Raw genomic sequence first — 20,797 nt, 5'->3', positions numbered from 1 at the left:
GTCTTATTGCGATGTTGGAGTTGGTAAAGCAGCTCTTTGTGAACTCTCTGAAGGTTGTAGCTATGCAAATTGGGAGGGCAAAGCCAGTTCTTCAAGCAGTAGTTGCTGTTTACTTGATTACATTACTGGTAATGAAACTAGTTTGGAGAGAGCAGCTCTGGGGTTTTTCTGATTATGACATCAGTCCATGTAGATTATTCCCTCGTTTAAACGGCACTTGTCATCTCTCTGTGTACTGACTGTAATGAAATCAGAAACCTAGGGAGAGCAGAAGGCAAAGCCGCATAAGTGTCCATGCCACCTGGCAGGCTGCTTTCCCAAGATCTTCATGCAAGAAGTGGGCTTCCTCCTTAGGGGACTGGAGAGGACAGGTGTAGGAAACCAGCCCCTTAATGTATTTCTAACCTCCGTGGGGCTGGTGGAGAGTTCTGTGTTCTGGGCAGTCTCAGAGCAATCCCCTCTCTTTCCTTTGCATTGAAGCAAGCTGGTAATGAATTTGTGCTGCTCTGAGTGGGGCATGCAGGCTGAACATATTTGTCTTTTCTTCAGGAGACAGAAGCAGCACGGTTGGCAGAAACAATAGTAACAGCTATGACCTGAACCGAAACTTCCCAGACCAGTTCCTCCCAACGACTGACCCGCTGCAGCCAGAGACCGTCGCTGTCATAAACTGGCTTAAGGCCTTTCCATTCGTACTCTCAGCAAACTTGCATGGAGGTATGTAGACAAAATGAGCCTGCTGTAAAACTACCTAGTGGGAGAAGGGTGGTCACTGTGCCCCATTGTGGAGGCTGCGTGATACTTGTGTGCTTCAGCTCTGTATCTAGGAAGAGCTGCAGAATTTTCTCTGTCATGGAATTGGCTTCCTTTGGCCAGTTGCCAGGCTCTTGCCTAAATAGATCAATAATGCATTAAGGAGGGGCCTTTGGCAGAAGTCTACAGCCACTTACCCCTGAGGGGAGCAGTTCATCTGGCCCTCTTGAGAGGAAATTATGACATTCTTTCCAAATCTGGAGGCACCTAGGTCTACTAGTGATGAGCACAACAAAAGCACCTTTAAATGAGCCGTGTTGGTCTCCATGGAATTAACTTCTGGGTGGTTCAGTGTTCTTCACCTTAAGTGTGTCTGCTGCACCACGTATCCAGATTGGCTAGATGTCTTGTTCCATAGAACATCAAGGGATTTAATGGAACTGCTTGGCATCATCTCCTCACTGTTTGGCTCAGCTACTAGAGTCCCAATAATTGAAGTAGTTGCCTTTTGGAATGATCTAAATTCAAGTTGAAATCAGTTCATGCAAACTGGTGACAATGCTATCTGAGATTTTTTTACGCCAAAAGCTTATATCCAAATAAATCTGTTAGCCTTTAAGGTGCCACAGGACGCGTTTTTGTGGGTACAGACTCACGGCAACCCCTCTGAGACTTTAATTCGACTTAATTATGCACAGAAGCTTGTAACAAGAAGTCATCCTAAGGGGTGAAGGGATGTAATGTTGTAACTGCAGCTGGTCAAGGGTACTACTGACTCAAATTCCACTCCTCCTTCTGTAAACCTCCTGGTCTCTGGCTTTTCCATCTCAGATGAAAATTGCCCCCCATGCTCTGTGCCCAGCTTTCTTACACGCGGGGGCAAAATGCTGAGTTGCAGTGCTCCAGGTTTAGAATTGCTATGACATTTTTTTGAACATACCACTAGAGGGATGTGAAATATTAAATGATTAACTGATAAGTATTGCTCTTCCTGTTAATATATTGCAGTTATCATTTAAAATAAGTTGGCGCAGTAGCCTGAACCCCTGCAGCACAGAGCCAGGTGACAGTCCTGCACCATCATCATGTTAATCATTAAATGGTTAACCGATATAATTCATGTTTCAACAAGTGCTCTTTAAAATGATACTTACATCCCTAGTGGATTGGTAACTGTTAGTACATGTTCATTGCCTCCTTTATCTACCTGGCTTAGTACGGTGGCTGATTCTAAGCCTTGGCAAATGCACAGACTTGTTTTTAAATGCATCCTTTCTTTAAAAATCCATTCTAAAAAGCACGCTAAGTAGTGTCTTCCTTCCCCTGCAGGTTCTTTAGTGGTTAATTACCCCTTTGATGATGATGAGAAAGGAATAGCCATCTACAGTAAATCACCAGACGATGCTGTGTTTCAGCAGCTTGCGCTTTCTTATTCCAAGGTAAGGTTATAATTTAAAAACAAAGCAAGTGCACATTGCACCTGGGTAACTGCTTTTGACCAGTTGGCAAAAAATGCTTGAACTGTTGGAAAAAACACTTAAGTGTAGGTGAAGTTCATGGAGTCTTGCCCTGAAACTGTAATGTTGCTGTCTGTCTTGGGATTCCAGCAGAACCAGTCTTGCAAGAGGCTGTCTTTGCAGGAGCTAATTTCCAGAATAATCAGGTGCTGTAGGAACAGCATGTTGTCTATGTATTTGGAAGCCATAGAAATGGAGTATTTGAATGTGTATGCAAGACCCTTGGTGGAGGGACAGTGGTATATTGCAGATGAGCCACAACAGGAAGCATGGGTGTGACCAGACATGGGCGGGTGCTCTGTGGCCGTAGATAATCAGCACTGGATTAGCATTAGTTCAGAGAACGGTGCTCTGTGTGGCTATATATGTTCATAAATACCCTTCCGTATTTAACACATGCTGCCAGTTCAAGATGCATATTAAAATATAACGGACTTAACGTGGAAAGTGTCACCACAATACGTGCCAAGTCCAGAGTTCATGTGTGATCACTTCTTTTTTTTTTTTTTTTTTTCCCAGGAAAATACTCAGATGTACCAGGGCAACCCTTGCAAGGACATGTACCCCAATGAGTATTTCCCCCATGGCATCACTAATGGGGCTCACTGGTACAATGTTCAAGGTAAAACACCATGTGGGGGAAAAGTGTTTGTGGCCTGGAGTACGCTGGCTCTCAAGTCTTATTTTCCATTTGAATGTATCTGTGGACACGAGATTCTGTCTAGAATTTCCAGTTCATCACCTAGATCTCTTCGTGGTGGATCTGGCTCTCAGGGTCTTACAATCTCTAATTTGTAGTTGGACAAAAACATTTTGAACTGGGTGAAACTGCGCTATGCCTGCCTGTGGTCAGGTGGGCTGTGCTTGTTTGTGTTGGGAAGGGGGTATGGAATGCTTAAACATAACTTGCTACCATCTATATTTTTGAGATACAAGCATGAAAAGTGTCTAGTTTAGTAATAAACCTGTCCGAACTGCATCTCTGAAGCCTGCATTGGGGGAGGCCTCACCCTGTGTCAACCTCTTCGCTTTTCTGTACAAGGCAGCATTTTGCTATTAGATATATGCACATAGGGTGACATCTCTAATGCCTCCATATGCTACAGCTTAACAGCCAGAGTATTTTATGATTCTTGTAAGAAGACTTTGAGGTACTTAACTATGGTTCTGATGTTTCTGCCATAGGTGGGATGCAAGATTGGAACTATTTAAACACAAACTGTTTTGAAGTGACCATTGAGTTAGGCTGTGTGAAATACCCAAATGCTGAAGACTTGCCAAAGTACTGGGAGCAGAACCACCGGTCTCTGATCCAGTTCATAAAGCAGGTAAGCTGCTACAGTCAGCAGCCAGCAGGGACAGAAATGCTGCATGATGCTTTACAGTGCTTCTGAAGTATCCCAGATAAATCTGTTCATATTAGAGGACCCTCAGTGTGTCTATCTCTGGGTTCATCTACAGATTGGAAGGAGCACTGCTGCTTGGCCAGAAGGGTGACTGTTGCACCCCGATTTAAAAAAAAACAAACCCGCAAATGAGTTGTGATCATAGCAGGAATCCTTATGGAAGTTTAAGCCAGTGATGCTTGCTCAATAGCTTAAACTTTAACTGGAGTATCTTAACCTTTCATAAGTTTGGAGGAGACTCCATGCAGTTGGTTCTGTGGGATTTGGTGTGGCAGCGCTGTGGAGGCATTTTGACTAGTCAATAGGGCGCCTCCGCCTTTGAAGTGTAGAAACAGCCCTTGGGCTGTTGCAACACTTTAAAGTGAAAGCGCCGCATGGAGCCTGGGGTCAGCTGTGGACTCCCCCATTGGCCCTGGGCTCTATGCGGTGCTGTCGCTTTGAAACACTGTGGGGAGCGCAGCATGAGGCTCCTCGTGGCATTTCAAAGTGGCAGCGCTGCGTGGAGCCTGGGATCAGCTGGGGACTCCCCCACTGAACCTGGCCTGGCTCCACATGGAGCTGCTGCTTTGAAACACCATGTGCAGCCTGGGAACACCCCAGCTGGCCCCGGGCTGTGTGGCATTTCAAAACAGCAGCACCGTATGGAGCCCGGGGTTTGGCCCCAGTCTCTACACGGTGCTGCCACTTTGAAGTACCACCTTCTCCCCCCATTTGCTGCCTCTTTCTGATAGGCGGGGGAGGGGGGGTAGTCGACAAGCTTGTTGACTATCCGATAAGCATTTGCTTATCAGAGAGTCGACTAGTCATTTGCATCCCTAAGATGTACCACTGCGGCTTCAGTGAAACTTGTGCCCCTCAGAGGAAACTGGCTTCAAACAGGGTATCACAGAGTACATTGGGAACCTGGACCCCAGAGCTGGCCTTACCATGAGACGAACTGAAGTGGCCGCCTCAGGTGGGGGGAGCACCACTAGTTCACACTTTTTGAACAAGGCATTTTAAGTTCTCCTTTATTGGGGTAGGTGGCAGAGCAGTACCACGAGAGGAGTAGAACAGGAAGAAGGCAGAATTGACCCTTTCAGAGTTTTGGCCCAAGCGAGGGGGCATGTCGGTGTCATTTGAGCTCCCCGCCTCATGTGCCAAAATGATGTGGGCCAGCCCTGTTGGGCCCAGATTCCCTTCACGTCCCGCAGGACTAGAATTGACAGGGAATGCACAGCGATTTGCTGCTTGTTGCCATTACTCGTGGGGTGCGTTACTCATTGTGTGAATATCACAATGCTGAGTGGTGTAAATGCCTCCGATTTGTTGACACTGAACCATGTTGGTTTTCTTATCCTCTGTCCAGGTTCACCGGGGTGTCAGGGGATTTGTGCTGGATGCCACAGATGGAAGGGGCATCTCAAATGCTACCATTAGTGTTGCTGACATCGACCACCCTGTCACGACTTACAAGGCTGGGGACTACTGGCGCCTGTTGGTCCAAGGATCTTACAGAATCACAGCATCTGCCCGAGGGTGAGTGACTGGCACCTTGGACAAACCTTCCCCTCATTCAGCTGTTACTAGTGCCTCTTCCCTTCAGCCTGAAGTGAGTGCTGGGACCTGTGCTTATCCTGAGCACAGCACTTAACACCCCCTGGACTCCAACCCACTGAAAACTTTAATAGAGGGCATTTAGTCCACAGAACTGCCAATCATGGGAATGGTAGTTCTCACAAGGGAGTCAGTCACAGATGGTTACCTGTGATGGAACATGGTTAATAAGTTAAGTAGGTATGTGTTTCAGAGAAGCTTCTCTGTAGACAGCTACTCAAGAATAGCTTCGTTAATTGCTCTGGTTCTCCCAACCCCAGGTTACCCTTCTGGTCAAAGCTGTCTCGAAAGACCCACCTGATAGTTTTGGCCACAGTACCTGAGCTGCTGAATTTCCCCAGCTCCACCTGCTAGTAGGAACTGCAGTTATCTATGGCGATCTCTGCCTCCCACTCTGAGTCCTCTGCCCCGCATGGTATTCATAATGTCTTTTCTCGGACTGACTTGCTATTGTTTTGTTTTCCTTTGCTGTGCACCTTGCCCTAGTTTGATCAAGAGCAGGTTACAGCCTAACATGATGTCCTGCTGGGGAAGGTATTGCAACAAATGTAGCTTTCGAACCTACTTTCAGTTTCCATGTATGTTGTGTTCTCGGGCAGGTATAACCCGCTCACCAAGACTGTCAGTGTTGGGGATAAAGGTGCAGTGCAAGTCAACTTCACTCTGTCACGAACAGACTCCAAAGTTGAGGAGGGGAAGACACCCATCATCAAGAACGAAGACACTAGCGATCCCTCTACCAAGGAGTTTGAGAGCCTGATCAAAGACCTCTCTGCTGAGAGTGGTTTGGAACGCCTCGTGCTAAACTCTTCGATGGATGTTTCTCCCTACCGCTACCATCCGTACAAAGACCTGTCTGACTTTCTGAGAGCCCTCAACTTGAACTACCCCCAGATCACAAATCTCACCACGTAAGTGATGCTGCTTCTGGCTCACTGCCTCTCAAAGAAACAGCCTGCGGCTAGAGAGTAGCAAATGGCACATGATGGTCCTGCCGCGAGTGTGCTCACCATGTTCCATACACAGGAAGCTAGAGTCTCCATCAGAAGGTGCCTAATGTCAAATGACAGACAATACCTGTAGCAGGTATCTGTACTGGATGGCAGATGGAGCTATAATCTCAAAGCTGTAGTGGCTTTGGATGGTCACTGAAACATCCAGGAAAATGTTTGCCTTCTGTTCAGATTAATCAACAGTTTGGGACAGAGGGAAGAAGACTGAAATATGAATGGGAAAGATGGAGAATCCAAAAGGCCCTTTAGGGAGGAAGGCAGAAATGAGCAGACATGTTGTGTGTTTCTTGATGGGAGGCCAAGAAGCAGACAAATAGGTATTATCACAGTTACAAATCTTCAGGGGGTAGCTGAGTTAGTCTATAAAGTGCTACCAGACCATTTGTTGTTGTTTAAGTGTATCCTGTACAGACTAACAAAACGTGTAGGCGGTGTCATGTGCTTTTGTGGGCATAGCCCACTTCATATGACACTTTGGTCAGCTGAAGAAGTGGGCTGTGCTCACAAAAGCTCATGACACCATCTACATGTTTTGCTAGTCTATAAAGTACTACCAGACTATTGGTTGTTTAAGATACAAATCTGTCACTGACAGCAGCGAGCTCTTTATCCATCACACAGTAGGAACATCGAGGTCCTGGAGAAGAGCTGTAACTCTCTAGATAAAGGAGACCCAGCCCTGGCTCACTTGAATGCTAGTCTGTGCATGCGTCTTTTCCAATACGCTCTACTAATGTCTCTGTCTCTGGATTCCCTCCTCTCTAGCTCCCTCTGACCTTCCTACCCAGAATGGTACAGTGTCACTTACCAAAGCAATCTGTTGGAGAGGCATCCCGAATGGCCCTGTCCTGCGTGGTTCCATGCAGAATGATCCCAGACATTCCTTTGTTCTTTCCTTCCTTTGTGACTTGGTAATCTCTTCCAGGTCACTGTCGCCCTAGAGACCACCTCTGGGTTACCTTCCTAGTTCAAGGCCCGAGCCCTCCCATATGTGCTCCTCTGTCAGCTGTGGTCCTTCACTTTGTCCTTTCGCTTAGGGTTGGGGTTAGAATGGCACCTGGTGCAATCTGCTGATTTAAATGCCTCCCACGCATTGTTGGCTCAATTATTGCCAGGCATTGCATGCTAGTGTGCTGCTCACAAGAGTTGCTGTTCTCATCTGTACCCTCTTGTACTTCCTGGTTGTGATGATTAATGGCAGTGACCCATGGCTTGTGTTGTCAGCTGTGACCTCCTCAGATGATGGGAATTTGGTTTGTGGTTTTCCTCCTTTTGCTTTTCTCAGTGGCAAATCCAGTCACAGTTGGATCCATTAGCATTGGGGCTATATTCATCAGTGTCAATAGAAGGGTTTATAAATGGGCCTTGGCAGCATCCCTCTTATGCTGTATTAAAGTTGATGGGGTATATGCACCCTCAGAGTCAGAGGTGTTAACGTCCCCACGTGAGTGTCTAACATTTCAATCGTATACAAGGTCCAAGGTTTAGTAGAAGACCTGATTCTGCTCAGCACCTTGCAGACATGCTATAAATCCTTCTAACATTTTTTTAAAGATAAAGGAAACCCAGTGAAAGCATCAAAATGTGTTGGGCAATGCTTTCATTGTAACAACATTCCTCGTTCTGTCCTCTTAGCTGTAAAGAATTTTGTCTGACAATCTCATAACGGGCATTAAAGATCTGTGTCCTGTTGGGCAAAATGTAGTTGAGATAAGCTGGAGCGGTTGAAGTCCATTTCCATTTTTTAAAAGACAAGACAAGCACACGCAGGAGGGAAGGAAAAAGAACAGTGGAGATGGAAAATGCCACTTCTGTCACATCATCATCTCACTGCTGGAAAAACATAGGAACATAGCAATGAGCCTTATCAGCTCTCCTGAGACATGGCAACATTTTATCTGCATCAGGCCATTGAGGGCTTTCGATTTAGCTACCTTTCTGCTCACAGGCTTACAGCAATGTTGTAAAATATTGCTGTTTTGTCCAGATAAGCCAGGCTTATTTGATAGAAAGCGGGGGGACGGGACAAGGTAGGGGAGAGGAAGACAAACTCAAATCCCAAGTGGCATATAGGATCTAGCCAGAGTCTGTCTCTAATCTATTTATTTTGTCCACAAATTAAGTCTAAGTTGTGACACTTGCTCGTTGATTTCTAGTCCCAGATTTCTCTTGCTTGGCAGGCATGATTTGAACAGTGCTTGAATTCTATCTGTAAGCGTGCTCACTGTGGGTAAGATTATCTGTATTATTGGACCATCTTCTGTCGGTGAAAGGAGAGGAGCTTTCAAGCCACACAGAGCTCTCCTGTCCTCAAACCTCCCTCCCTTCCCCCGCCATGCTTACACCAGGAAATCTTCTGGTAAGATAAGCTCGAAAGCTGGCCTGTCTCTCTCTTCACAGTTGGTCCAATAAGTTATGACCTCTCCCACCTCATGACTCTTCTGTCCTAAGACCACCATGACCTCAACAACACTGCATAGGTCATTCTAATGTTCTTGTGAACATTCAGTCACTTCTCACAGTGTGGGCCTTTAAACGTACCCTTTTATCACAATGTCCCCCTCCATAGTTCTCACTGCTTGTTCACCAGTATTGCTAATCTCCAAATCAGCTCAGTTTCAGTAGATTTCAGCTTTCAGGCTTTGATTTTCTTCTGCGTGTCAAAGAATCTCCTGGAGTAGGACCAGTTATTTTTGACTCTTACTCAGCAGCTTTGCATGTATGCTTGCATCCTGCAAATGTTAGGCAGGCAGGCAGTTCTGGCTGGGCAGGACACACGCTGTTGTTGTTCTCTCACTTAGTGATGCAACACAGAATTGCAGGGAATTCTTCTTTGTCCCTTTCTGTTGGGAACAGCTTTGCTCCCTTCCTGGCCCTCATTGACCTGTACAAAGGTGGCTCTCCAGCCATAAATAATTGGGACTTGTTTCTCACCTGGCAGCTTGGGCCACAGTGTTGAGTACCGTCAAATCTCGTCCCTCGAAATATCCAACAAACCCAACCAGTCTGAGCCCGAGGAGCCCAAGATCCGCTTTGTGGCTGGTATCCATGGAAATGCTCCAGTTGGCACAGAACTGCTCTTGGCATTGGCGGAGTTCCTCTGTATGAACTACAAAAAGAACGCAGCCATCACCAAGGTAAGGAACCAGTGCCCGGTGACAGCTGCTCGACCAGCCACAGGGTCGTGGCCCGAATAAAGGGTGGTTAATGGGTGAAATCCTCCTCCTAATGTGGGACTGTGGTTATATGAAATCCAGAAAACTTCCTGGTGTAAATATTGGGTGGGGGATGGGCACTGAGGACAGTGTGTGAACTCTGAGGGACTAAGCCTTTGAGGAGGGCAGGGGAAGGCTCCTGAAAAGTCAGTGGGAGTTGATAGGGTGTCCCATCCTGATTGTTGTGGGGCGGCTGGCCTGGATCTGTCATCCTGGGCACAATGCTGAAAACTCAGGACAAACTCTTTTGTGGAGTAGGCAGCGCTTCCTGGAACCTGAGCAAGCGAAGGTGCAGGGAATTCTTCACTGTCTGTCATCACTGGCTGTGAAAACCTGGGAGAATCTTTTGAACTTAGTCTTCTCTCTGTGTGTAGCTCATTGACAGGACCAGAATTGTGATTGTACCTTCCCTAAATCCAGATGGGCGCGAGATTGCTCAAGAGAGAGACTGCTCATCCAGGATTGGACAAACCAATGCTCGTGGCAAAGATCTGGACACTGACTTCACAAGTAAAGCTAATTAACAGTTATTCTCTGGTTCACCGTTATGCTGGTTTCTGCCAGATCTCCCGCATAACCATGCTAGACTTGGTGTCAGTCATATTTAGGGATGTTAAATGGTTACCTGGTAAGCAGAAGCATGAGGCTTATTGATATGCTTGCCTGTTAACCAGTCCTTGCTGATGAACTCTGACAGCGGCAAGTCACACCAGTTAAGTTATTGGTCAACTGGTTAAACACTAGCGTTTAACCAGTTAACCGTTTGAACATGGCTAGTTGTGTTCTCGTAAGGTCTGGCACCGCTGTCTGCTTCAGTTACGTATCTGTTCTAACTGGATGGGATATCCTGATGAGTTCAAGTTACCTTCTGTAACCTCTTTTGTGTGAAGGAGGAAAAAATCCTGGTTTGTTCATGACATAGTCTATGTAGTAGCATCTAAGATCCAAGACCTCAAGTGACTTTTGATATTGACTTCATTGTTCTGGGAGGAGGGCAGGGAAGATCCTTTAAATCCAGACACTCTCCTCCTTTGTGCTGTTGACTTCCTCCATCTTCTGGAGTTTGCTCAATGCTGCACCTTCATTGTCTAAAGCTGTTACATTGGAGCCCCACAAGTCTGTCCTGTCTGAGTGCTGGACTGGGGTTTTTTGGCTGGTTTTGTTGCATGGAAAAACATGAAGCATGGCATGGCTTTTGGGGGAAATAGTAACCTGCAAGGTGTATTCAATATTGAAAGTGGTGGACAAATGCACCCATTAATTGACTGGAAGACATTCTACAAATATATTAGAAGCAAAAGGAAGATCAAGGACAGGGGTAGTCCCAATGCTCAGTGATGAGGGAGAAACAATAACAGGAAATTTGGAAATGGCAGAGATGTTCAATGACTTCTTAGTTTTGGTATTCATCAAGAAGATCGGTGACAGAATGCCCAGCATAGCAAGTGCTAGTGGAAATGGAGTAGGTTTAAAAATAAATAAAAGCTAAAATCACTTAGAAAAGTTAGATGTTTGCAAGTTACCAGGGCCTGATGAAATGCATCCTAGAATATTCAAGGAGCTGATAGAGGCGGTATCTGAGTCTTTAGCTATCATTTAGAAAAATCATGCAATTCGGGAGCGATTCCAGAAGACTGGAAAAGGGCAAATCTAGTGCCCATCTATAAAAAGGGAAATAAGAACAACCCAGGAAACTACAGACCAGTCAGTTTAACTTCTGTGCCAGGGAAGATAATGGAGCAAGTAATTAAGGAATTCATCTGCAAACATCTGGAAGATAACAAGGTGATAAGTAACAGTCAGAATGGATTTGTAAAGAATAAATCATGTCAAACCAATCTGATAGTTTTCTTTGATAACCTGTCTTGTGGAAAAGGGAGAAGCAGTAGACATGGTATACCTAGACTTTAGTAAAGCATTTGATACGGTCTTGCACAATGTTATTAACAATAAACTAGGGAAATAGAACCTAGATGGGTGCATAACTGACATATAACCATTCTCAGAGAGTAGTTATTAATGGTTCACATAACAAGTGGGGTTCTGCAGGAGTATGTTTTGGGACTGGTTCTGTTCAATATTTTATCAGCAATTTAGATATTGGCATAGAGAGGACGCTTATTAAGTTTGCAGATACCACCAAGCTGGGAGGGATTGCAAGTGCTTTGGAGGATAGGGTCATCATTCAAAATGATCTGGAGACAAATGCAAAGTACTCCACTTAGGAAGAAACAATCAGTCTCACACATACAGAATGGGAAGCGACTGTTTAGGAAGGAGTATTGCTGAAAATGATCTAGGGGGTCATAGTGGACCATAAGCGAAATATGAGTCAACAGTGTGACACTGTTGCAAAAAAAGCAAACACGATTCTGGGATGCATTAACAGGGGTGTTGTGAGCAAGACATGAGAAGTCATTCTTCCACTCTGCTCTGCACTGATTAGGCCCCAGGTGGAGTATTGTCCAGTTCTGGACATCACATTTCAAGAAAGATTTGGAGAAGGTCCAGAGAAGAGCAACACATGATTAAAGGTCTAGAAAACATGAGCTATGAGGGAAGACTGAAAGAAATGGGCTTGTTTAGTTTAGAAAAGAGAAGACAGAGGGGACATGAGAGCAGTTTTCAAGTATCTAAAAGGGTGTCACAAGGAGGAGGGAGAAAAATTGTTCTCCTTGACCTCTGATGATAGGACAAGAAGCAATGGGCTTAAACTGCAGTGAGGGAGATTTAGGTTGGACATTAGGAAAAACTTCCTAACTGTTAGGGTGGTTAAACACTGGAATAAATTGCCTAGGGAGGTTGTGGAATCTCTCTGTTTGAAGATATTTAAGAGCAGTTTAGACAGACATCTATTAGGGATGGTCTAGATGGTGCTTGGTCCTGCTGTGAGGGCAGGGGACTGGACTTGATGAACTCTCAAGGTCCCTTCAGATCTAGGATTCTATGTCTGTCTTGAGTGACCATGTGCATTTTTAAAGGGTGTAAGGTGCCACGTGCTTTGGCAAGGGCCCCACAGAAATAGCTTCATAATCACTTGCAGCTGGCATCAGTACCAACACTAGCAAAGAGCATATTTCTGGAAACCTTTATCCCAGGAGACTCTTTTGCTGAGCTCTTATGACTTCCTTTGTTCTGTTTTTAGGCAACTTCTCCTTGTACCCTGGGATGGGACAGCCAGAGACCAAAGCAATCGTTGAGAACTTGATCCTGAAGCGAGATTTCAGCCTCTCTGTTGCACTGGATGGTGGCGCTCTGCTCGTAACTTACCCGTATGATAAACCTGTGCAGACAGGTAACCCAGACTCCTCCCAACCCTCCGTACTCAGCAGTTACTGTTTCAGTAGTCCTGTTTTAGCTGCATAGCCAGTCATTTGTGTTTGAGTGGGTTCCTCTTATCTGAAGTGAGAGGGAAATGAAAATTCTGAGGCTTCCTGGCAATAATGCTAGCCCCTTGGAAGATGGTTCACTGTTCCCTATGTTTGGCCTATCCAGTGTAAAGACTGATTTTGAACTCTCCATTGCAGGAAGTGTTGAGCGTATTTGATCTGGTAGCCGTTAAAAACAAGCCATTGCAATGGGATTCAGTGGTAGGATCCATTTGGCCAAACTTCAGAATGTTCAGGAAATGCAGTTTAGAAACTATTCAGCCCGTAAACCTGTTTTAAGTCCATCTGTACGCTGCTATGGCATGAATTGAGTTTGCCTCCATTAAGGGCAGCTCCTCCTAATGTTCTAACCTTCTCTTTCTAGTGGAAAATAAAGAAACTCTGCAACATTTGGCATCGCTGTATGCGAACAACCATCCAACAATGCATCTGGGTCAGCCAGGCTGTACGAATGAGTCAGGTAACTGCATATGGTGTCCTGAACTGAGGTTCTTTTTGTGTTATCCACTCCTTGCAGAGGGTTTTCTGACTCTTGTCCCTTGGTACAGATAAGAACATTCCTGGAGGTGTGATCCGTGGGGCAGAGTGGCACAGTCACCTGGGCAGTATGAAGGTATGCTGCCTTCCCTTTCCCTGGTAGTTGCTATTGTACTGTTTTGTGTTGTGGAGATTGGGCTTTTTGTAATCGTGTGTGCTGCAGCCTTGTTGTGTACTTCTAGTTCCAAATAGGTGTGTGGGCAGGGTTGCCAACCCACAGAAATTTCATTTATGGACAAAATGGGAAAAATTTATGGACAGACAAATTTTTTTTGGACATAAATTTTATACTATATTAAGACGACGTAAATGGTCAAAAGTGAAAAGTAATCATTGTCATTCATACATCACAAGAACAATATGCTATTTAACTCACTTTCATTTAGTTAGCAGATGGTAACATCACGTGATTCACGTTACATCACCTCAACTAAAACGTCCAATTTCTGCTGCTCCCCAGTAAAATGGCTGAAGCAGCACAGAGGAGATTTAATTGCTGTAGAATAATTGCTGTTTTTTGAAATTGTATTGCCTTTTTGTGAAATTTACAGACACCTACATTTTTTTTTTTTTTACTGTCTTGACGGACATGTCCAATTTCGGCTAATTTTTTACGGACTGTCCATAAATTTACTGATGGTTGGCAACCCTGTATGTGGGTGACTTCTCAGTTTGTAACTCTGAGGTTCTACTGTAGTGTTAAAGGAGCAGATTTTCTGGGCAAAGCTATGCCAAAGTCACCAGTTAGCTTTGGAATGAGGTTTCCTTTTAAACACTTGTCTGTGTCAACCCCTTCCCCTGTCTTTCAGGATTTCAGTGTCACGTTTGGCCATTGCCCCGAGATCACAGTGTATACCAGCTGCTGCTACTTCCCAAATGCTGGACAGCTCCCTAGTCTGTGGACAGAGAATAAGAAATCTCTCCTTGGCATGCTTGTGGAGGTGAGAGATTCATGGTTCTGAGAGAAGAATCTGCAAGGGGAGCACACAGATACTTGCAGCCTGTCCTTTCGGCTGGAGTCCCATAGTGGTAGATCCAGAGGAATGAGATGTCAGCAAGGGTGTTGGGTAGCGGCTTGGTCCTGCTCTGTCAGCCCTTCCTTGCATTGTGCATTTTACTTACCAAGCAGAGGGTGGTGCTCGTTTTCATTGCTTCTCAACCAGAAGTCCAGGGCCTCCTTGGTGGACCCCCTAAAACGTGCTAGGGTCAAGGGCAGAAGGCCAAAGTCTTCCCATAGCAGCCCAGGACACCGAGCGTACCACCCAGGGCTACTGCTAAGGCCTGAGCTACTTAGCTTTGTGGTGCCCCCTGTAGTGCAGGGCTGTGAGCAGTTGCCCTGCCTGCTGCTCCCTGATCTTGGTTTTGGACTTTATATGCGGAAAACCATTTATTACGGTATCGATGGGTCATGGAGTTTGATAGCATTGAGAGCCCCTGCTCTATTTCACACTCTAACTCCTCACACACTGGAATATCTCCCCCCACTTCTGGGTCTGAACTCTTGACGCTCTTGATTTCAGGTTCATAAGGGAGTCCATGGATTTGTTCAAGACAAGAGTGGAAAGCCGGTGTCGAAGGCCATCATTGTACTCAATGACGGTGTGAAAATCTATACAAAGGAAGGTGGCTATTTCCATGTGCTGTTGGCTCCGGGCTTACATAACATCAGTGCAATAGCTGAAGGATATCAGCAGCAGCATGTACGGGTGAGTGTGCAACCGTATCACAGGATCTCTGCTTCCCCGTCTTCTATGTGGCACCCTTCGATGACTAGACTTGTCTAAGGGTCCTACTCAGTCTTGTGATTTCATCTGTTTAGAGTTTATTAGCTGCTGAACAACATTGCTTTTCAGCCAGGTGTGGCTGTGTTTAATTTGTGCAGAGAACATCCCAGCATGATCCCTTGGTGACATAGTTCTAAGATGTGGCTTGCCTCTGCATCACACTTGCTGCTGTTGGGCAAATCCACGTGGCTTTCATGTGCTTCTCTCCTACCTAGATGTTCACACAACATTAAACATTCTCAGCCTGTGCATTTTTCCCCAGGTACGTGTGCACCATGATGCTGCCAGCTCTGTGGTGATCGTGTTTGACATGGATAACAGGATATTTGGCCTTTCAAGGGAGCTTGTGGTAACTGTAGCAGGTAATCTGAGACACCCTTTGTTTGAGCACATCCGGGAGATTGACAATAGCTTTTTCTCTTCCCCCTGCCCCTCCATCCTACCACTAAGTTAATTTGTGGTCTTTAGCCATTCCCCTGCCCTTTATTCTAGGTACATTGTTTATTCCTGCTGCCTTAGCCCACAACATTTATGCCTGTTGGTGCCATATCTGCAGCTAAGAAGGTGGATACTGGACCTCTCTGCAGCATTCTTACTGGGGCCCTTTCTGAGTTGGCTAATGAGGGGGGATGGCAATAGCAATAGCAATGGGAAAAGCTTACATATGACAAGTCTGTGTTTCTTGGCCATGGGAGTAAGGGACAGTATCATTCCTTACTCTAGGCCACATTGCAAGCAGCACAGCTGGCTACTGCCTGACCACTGTGTTGGCCTGAAAGAGTGCAAGGATAAGGTGGCTATCAAGGAAAGGTTGAGTTTAACCTAGGGATGTGAGTAGTTAACTAGCAGCCCCCCACCAGATGCAGGAAGGGGGTTGCTCCAGCCCACCCCCTGTTCAAGCGGTTAACTGGTTAAACCTGTGGTGTCCAACCAGTTATGAACTAGCCACGCTCACCCAGCCAAATAGCCACTAGTGGCTAGCAAGTTGGACACCATGGGTTATACATAATGTTTAACTGGTTAAGTCAGGGTGGGACAAGAGGCTGTCAGCGGGTTGGATCTGCCCTCCTAGCCCTCATCTAGCCCGCAGAAGCTCCCAGCCCCACCCCAGAACATGTTGCCTGGGAGGCACAAGCCCTTTCAACTCCTGCTATTTAAAGGCCCCACCCTTTTCGACCGAGGCCTGCAACCACTTGGGAAATTTTTGAAGTTGGCCCCCCCCTTCAAAAATCATTGCCCACCCCGGGTTAAGTGATTAAAGTTTACATCCCTAATTTAACCTTGTGCTGGGCCCAGCCTTGCCCATCACAAAGCTGCTGCATAGGAAGGGCCCTTAGCTGAAGGCTAGGAGCAACATGCACTGGCACAGTTGGATGAAGAAAGCAGCTGCAGTTCCTCCCTCTCATGCGCACAGCTTCTGCCGTAAGCGACAGGGAGTCTGCAGGCATCCAGTGGGAGTGCGCACGCATTCACATGGTCCTTACTTATGTGTCTTCTCACTGTCAGGTGCCACCATGTCAGCACTGGTCCTCACAGCCTGCATCATTTGGTGCGTCTGCTCCATCAAGTCCAACAGGCACAAGGATGGCTTCCATCGCCTACGGCAGCACCATGATGACTATGAGGATGAGATCCGGATGATGTCCACCGGTTCTAAGAAATCCCTGCTGAGCCACGAATTCCAGGATGAGACGGACACTGATGAAGAAACATTATACTCCAGCAAACACTGATACACGCCAGCTGGAATGGGAAGCTCCCTACGGACAGGCCCTACAATGGGGGGCTCCTCTTCTACTTGAGATCAGGATCATTAGCTTGCAGAATGTGTAAGCTCCAGAGACGTGGGTGGGAGTTCTCAACCTCCCGTGTTCTTATTTGCTCCTTTCCTACTAGTGCACAAGTCAGCAGACGTCGGAGGCTGTGGATGCTAGGTCGGGGTTGGAGTTCCATGCAATGGAAACACATGGAAGGCAATTTATTAGTGAGCTCTGGCAGTCGGGAGTTGCTAGCAGTTTCCGGGCAGTCCAGCCTGCTGCAGGCATAGTGGAGTAATAACCAAATGCCTGGTGGGGGCCGTAGTACTAAGCTTTAAAGCCATTATTTATCTCTCCTTTTTTTGATTTTTTTTTTTCTTCCCTCTGTACATTTTGGGGAAACCTCGATCAGTTTTGGCCAAGGCCTCAGCTGCACTGCTGGTGAATGGTATTAGAAATGGACAGTGAGCTTGGCTTTCGGTTGCTTCACCCCACTCCAAGGGTGCAAAGGTTCTGTGGTTTTCTCTGATCTATTTCAAGCGTCTAATGCTTTTCAGGTGTGTGCAGGGGAACGTGTTTCGCACATGGCCTCTCCATGAACTTACCTCTGTATTGAAACTGACAGGCGGGAGAATCTTACCCAGGCATGAGATGCTCCTCCACTAAAGGGAGGGAAAGCTACAGTTCTCTCAGTAGGAGTTGGGTGTCTGGTAACACTACAACTCTGCCATTCTCTAGTTAAAAGAAAATCCTCAGGTTCACTTGCACCACCTTAGACAGAACCCCTTTTGCTTCTGGCTGGCCATGTAGCCAGCCAAGTGACATGTCCTGTTGCCTGTCCTTGAGTGGAGACTAGCTAGTACCTGGGAATGGGGAGTAACAGTAGCATGACAACATGCTAAAAGAGCAAACAGCGGTAATCTCAACCCATGGATTTGTCTAGACTCTAAATACAGCTGGCTACTGACATGCCTGTTCAGGTCTGCCGGAGTCTGAAAAGCACTTAAACTTGCTGCTGCTTAGGAAACACAGCTCATGTTCTGCAGCCGCATGGGACAACTTGTGGATCTCCATGACGGCCTCTGTCTCAAATCCCTTCAAGACTTAAATTCCTTTCCCAGGCCCATCTGATACAGAAAAATGCCCATTCCTGACACGTGCTATTGTTAAAAGCTGACCCTTTTGCTCCCTTATTGAACCCTAAAGTTGCTAGACATCCAGACAGCAGGACAGGCATTTTGCTGCTCCAGGACCACAAGCAGAGCTTTTGCTGTTTCCGAGGGGAGATGGCCGCTGTCAGTCACCAGAATACATCAGGAGGGAAGGGGTGTGTGGAGAGGGTTTGGAACAAGGGTAGCTCCTTTTTTGGGATAGCACCTGACATGTAAACAGGAGCTCAACTCTATGCATAAGGCTCTCTGTGAGAGAACACTTGTGAGAGAAAACTTGGATTCAGAACTTAGGCATTGTTGGCACTAAAAGACTCCTTTAACAAGGGAGGGCTTGTGCTAAGATGGTCTAAATCAGACCTCCCAATACCTGATTGATTCTTCCAATGCCTTTAGCTGTCTTTCTAGCTTGCCTCCACTTTGAGTGCGCTAGCGCTCAGCAGCATGAATCAAATGCCTGCATTGTTCCCTTCAGGAGTATAGGACTTGCAGGAATTAAAGATGATTTCATTGTAAAGGCCGGGCGCTTGCATAAAACGAGTGATTCACTGGTGCATCCACTCAGTGTTGTAGCCTGGAGCAAAGAAGGAAATCCTTTTGTAAGACATGAGGACCAGCATTCTCCAGCCTTTGCTGTTTGCACCCAACAGAACCGCGCTGTGCTTGTGGAAATGCAGCTCTCAAGGGAACGGCAGCTGAGATCTGTTTGTAACCCACCTGTTTTTACTAAAAAACTAAATTCTGCCAAAGGTTAATGGGTGTTTGTGTGCAGTCTTTCCCATTAGTCTCTCCCTGGCTCTTCTGAGAACTTCAGATGCTAACAAGATGTCAGATGTCACCTGACTTGCATTTGTTGGATGGAACAGAGTTGATAGCTCAGTCCTCTGTCAAGCAATGCTCACGCTACTCTCCAGTTACCCAGAGAGACTGGAACTTTATGGTATTTATGCCTCCAACTTTTGTTAAAACCATTCCATAGGCTGCCAAGTTTGGGGAGAGTCTCCAGTATGACCTAGATATGGCTGCTGCCTTGGCTGTAAGCCTGCTGCCCCAGAGTATCAGCAATGGGTCTGACTTAGTAGATTAGTCATTGTCTCTGCTGGAAAGGTGTGGACACTGCCACCTAGTGGGGATGAGAACTGAACTTTCTTGGTAGAGAGTTGCGTCTCCCATGTCCTTCCCTTTCTTAAAAATAAGACTGGGGCAATTCTGCCAGATCTGAGGGTATTTATGCTCCTCTCCCAGGAGAGGAGTTCTGCCTGAACATTGCACATCGTGTACCAGATGGATCTACTCTCCCCCCCCCCATATTATCTGCTGGAGGCCTGTCTGAGTTATTGGCTCCATTGAGCTGCCAAACTGGAGAGAAGGTCATTGTGGAAATGTGTTAACATGGCAAATGCGTTTCTCAACCTTTTAACGGAACACTTGGCAAATACACTGTTAGGTATAAAATGGGATCAGACATGGAGCTCCTGCCCTCCTTATGCTACAGTGTTATGGAGCTGCTATTGCTATATCTTCTCTCACTCCTGCAGGAACCGCAGATGTAGTATGTGCCAGATTACAGCTGTGCTGAACAAATGACTTGGCTCCATTTCTTCTGCTCTCGGCCTATTATGCAGGCTGCAGTGGGCTATCCCTCAGTAACATTAAGCCTGCCTGACTTCCCGAGCTCTTGCTTTTGAGGCCCAAAGTAAATCCATTTGGGTTTTCATATTAAAGTTGGCTTTTCAGACTGATCATCTACTTCTAGCTTTTCCTAGTTTGATGCCGGGTTCAGTGTGGGAGTTGGAGCATCCTTTTTCTGCCCCACAAGCAATAACTCTTGTCAGAGGACTACAGGCCTTTCAGAGCATTGAATTTACCCCATTCCCTCAGAGAATGTATTTTGAACTATCTAGCATAGGTGAATACATGTGAGCTAAGTTGGTGTGAATTGTTTTGTAAATATGTGAGTGAGACTTTTCTAAGCCAGATGGGGTGAGTGTTTTTGCTTAGTTCTGTATGGGCAAATATGCAGCTCTTCTGTGGCATTGGCAGGCAGGTATTTTTTGTATTGATTTTGCTAACCAGACTGCCTTCCACACCCCTTCTTCCAACACCCTAGGCCATCTGTGACCCATCTTTAACAGCCACTGTCAGCACTCCTCTTTGTGGAGGTGCCAGCATCACCCATATGCACTCGTCTCTGGAGTGCATAGGTCTATGCACTGTGCCTTCAAAAGTGAACTTTTAAAAAGGGACTTAAAATGGTTGACTTTTAGTTGAAAAAAAGAAACCAATCTGTGTGCCATGTGAGACCGCACTTTCTCTACCAGGAGTGTGCTCTGTTTTTTACCTGTACACTGAAATCTAATACTCTATTAAAATTATTTTGATGTCTTGTGTGTGCTTGTCTCAATAGCTTAAATCTTGAATACATTGTTGTCTTAAGCCACGTCTACATGTATGTGGAAGTTTGAGTGAAGATACACAACTCCAGCTATGGTGCTTGTGTAGCTCAAGTAGATATACCTTCACTTGAACTTTGGTGCTGTCCACACAGTGGGAGGTGGATGGGAGCAAACCTGATTCAAGGAGTGCTACTGCTGACAGGCATCCTTCATGTTCAATTTTTGTGTCTACTGGACCAGCTCAATTCCCAACTCCAGAAGATGG

At 46.1% G+C, this 20,797-nt stretch overlaps 1 protein-coding gene across 1 annotated transcript in view; it reads left to right on the top strand.

Annotated features, from left to right (window-relative positions):
* The window catches only part of CPD (carboxypeptidase D), a 36,966-nt gene extending 16,440 nt beyond the window's left edge, over nt 1-20,526 (top strand). The window contains exons 7-21 of the mRNA XM_075904622.2: nt 550-717; nt 2,083-2,192; nt 2,790-2,892; nt 3,456-3,598; nt 5,025-5,194; nt 5,872-6,183; nt 9,227-9,422; nt 9,875-10,010; nt 12,646-12,795; nt 13,254-13,349; nt 13,438-13,502; nt 14,236-14,367; nt 14,947-15,132; nt 15,473-15,572; nt 16,717-20,526. Of these exons, the coding sequence (XP_075760737.1) occupies nt 550-717; nt 2,083-2,192; nt 2,790-2,892; nt 3,456-3,598; nt 5,025-5,194; nt 5,872-6,183; nt 9,227-9,422; nt 9,875-10,010; nt 12,646-12,795; nt 13,254-13,349; nt 13,438-13,502; nt 14,236-14,367; nt 14,947-15,132; nt 15,473-15,572; nt 16,717-16,943 (2,294 nt within the window). The 3' untranslated portion in view covers nt 16,944-20,526. The remainder of the gene's footprint in view (nt 1-549; nt 718-2,082; nt 2,193-2,789; nt 2,893-3,455; nt 3,599-5,024; nt 5,195-5,871; nt 6,184-9,226; nt 9,423-9,874; nt 10,011-12,645; nt 12,796-13,253; nt 13,350-13,437; nt 13,503-14,235; nt 14,368-14,946; nt 15,133-15,472; nt 15,573-16,716) is intronic.
* The last annotated feature ends 271 nt before the right edge of the window (nt 20,527-20,797 follow it).

Source organism: Pelodiscus sinensis, chromosome 21, assembly GCF_052426305.1.
Source record: "Pelodiscus sinensis isolate ZL-2025 chromosome 21, ASM5242630v1, whole genome shotgun sequence".
NCBI classification, from domain to species: domain Eukaryota; kingdom Metazoa; phylum Chordata; order Testudines; family Trionychidae; genus Pelodiscus; species Pelodiscus sinensis.
The sequence above is the reverse complement of the archived record's forward strand: the minus strand, read 5'-3'. Positions and strand labels throughout refer to the sequence as shown.